The sequence below is a fragment of the Suricata suricatta genome, unplaced genomic scaffold, assembly GCF_006229205.1.
Source record: "Suricata suricatta isolate VVHF042 unplaced genomic scaffold, meerkat_22Aug2017_6uvM2_HiC HiC_scaffold_37, whole genome shotgun sequence".
NCBI classification, from domain to species: domain Eukaryota; kingdom Metazoa; phylum Chordata; class Mammalia; order Carnivora; family Herpestidae; genus Suricata; species Suricata suricatta.
Window position 1 is genome coordinate 25,214 of NW_021883768.1, and position 1,209 is coordinate 26,422.

General features: G+C 32.1%; 1 protein-coding gene across 1 annotated transcript in view; it reads right to left on the reverse strand.

Annotated features, from left to right (window-relative positions):
* LOC115285064 (olfactory receptor 4F3/4F16/4F29) overlaps positions 1–997 on the reverse strand; it is a gene marked incomplete at its 5' end in the record, with an annotated part of 4,385 nt that extends 3,388 nt beyond the window's left edge. The window contains one exon of the mRNA XM_029931464.1: positions 959–997. Within this exon, the coding sequence (XP_029787324.1) occupies positions 959–997 (39 nt within the window). The remainder of the gene's footprint in view (positions 1–958) is intronic.
* Between the last annotated feature and the right edge of the window lie 212 nt (positions 998–1,209).

The following is a 1,209-nucleotide window of genomic DNA, read 5'->3' on the forward strand; positions in this document are numbered from 1 at the left end:
CTTTCAATTCAGTTCCATTGTTCTGTGTGTCTATTTTTATGCCAACACCATACTGATTATAGCTTTGAAGCAAGCTTTGAAACCAGGGAGTACAATACCACCAGCTTTGTTCTTCTTTCTCAACATTGCTTTCACTTATTTGGGATCTTTTGTGGTTCTATTCAAATTTTAGAATAAATTCTTTCTAGTTCTGTGAAAATGCTACTGAAATTTTGATAGGGATTGAATTAAATCTGTAGATTGCTTAGATAGTATGGATATTTTAACACTTTTAATTCTAGTCCATGAACACAGATTATTTTTCCATTTAGTTGTACCTTCTTTAATTTTTTTCATTAGTGTCTTATATAGTTCAGTTTATAGATCTTTCACTCCTTGGTTAAATTTATTACTGGGTATTTTATTCTTTTTTGATGTAATGTTTTTAGAAAGGGGGAGAGCATGAGTAGGAGAGAAGGACAGAGGGAAAGAGAGAGAATCTTAAGCAGGTTCTTGAGCCCCATGTGGGACTTGATCTCCTGACCCTGGGATCATGACCTGAGCTGAAATCAAGAGTCAGATGCTTGACTGACTGAGCCACCCAGATGCCCCTCTTTTTGATGTAGTTATAAATGGGGTTTATTTCTTAGTTTTTCTTTTTTAGAATTTGTTATTATTATATAGAAACACAAATTTATATGTATTAGTTTTGTATCCTGCAACTTTACTGAATTTAATAGTTCTAAAAGGTTTTTGGTCGAAGTTTCATAGTTTTTTAGATATATAGTATTACATCATCTGTAAATAGTGACAGTTTTATTTTTCCTTTCAGACTTGAATACCATTTGTTTCCTTTTCTTGCATTACTGCTGTGGCTAGGACTTCCAACCCTATGTTGAATAAAAGTGATGAGAGTGAAAAACTGAAAGTTTGTAATTTTTCAACATTGAGCATGCTGTTAGCTGTGGCTTATCATGCATGAGGTTTATTATGTGAAGGTATGTTCTCTCTGTGGCCACTTTGTTGAGAGTTTGTAATAGAAATACATGTTAAGTTTTGTCATTGATTTTTTCTGTATCTATTGAGATGATCTTATAATTTTTATCCTTCATTTTGTTAATGTGTATCATATTGATTGATTTCTTTTGATGTTGCACCATCTTTGTATTTCTGAAATAATCCCCACTTGATCAAGGTGTGTGATTCTTTTATATATTGTTGAATTCAATT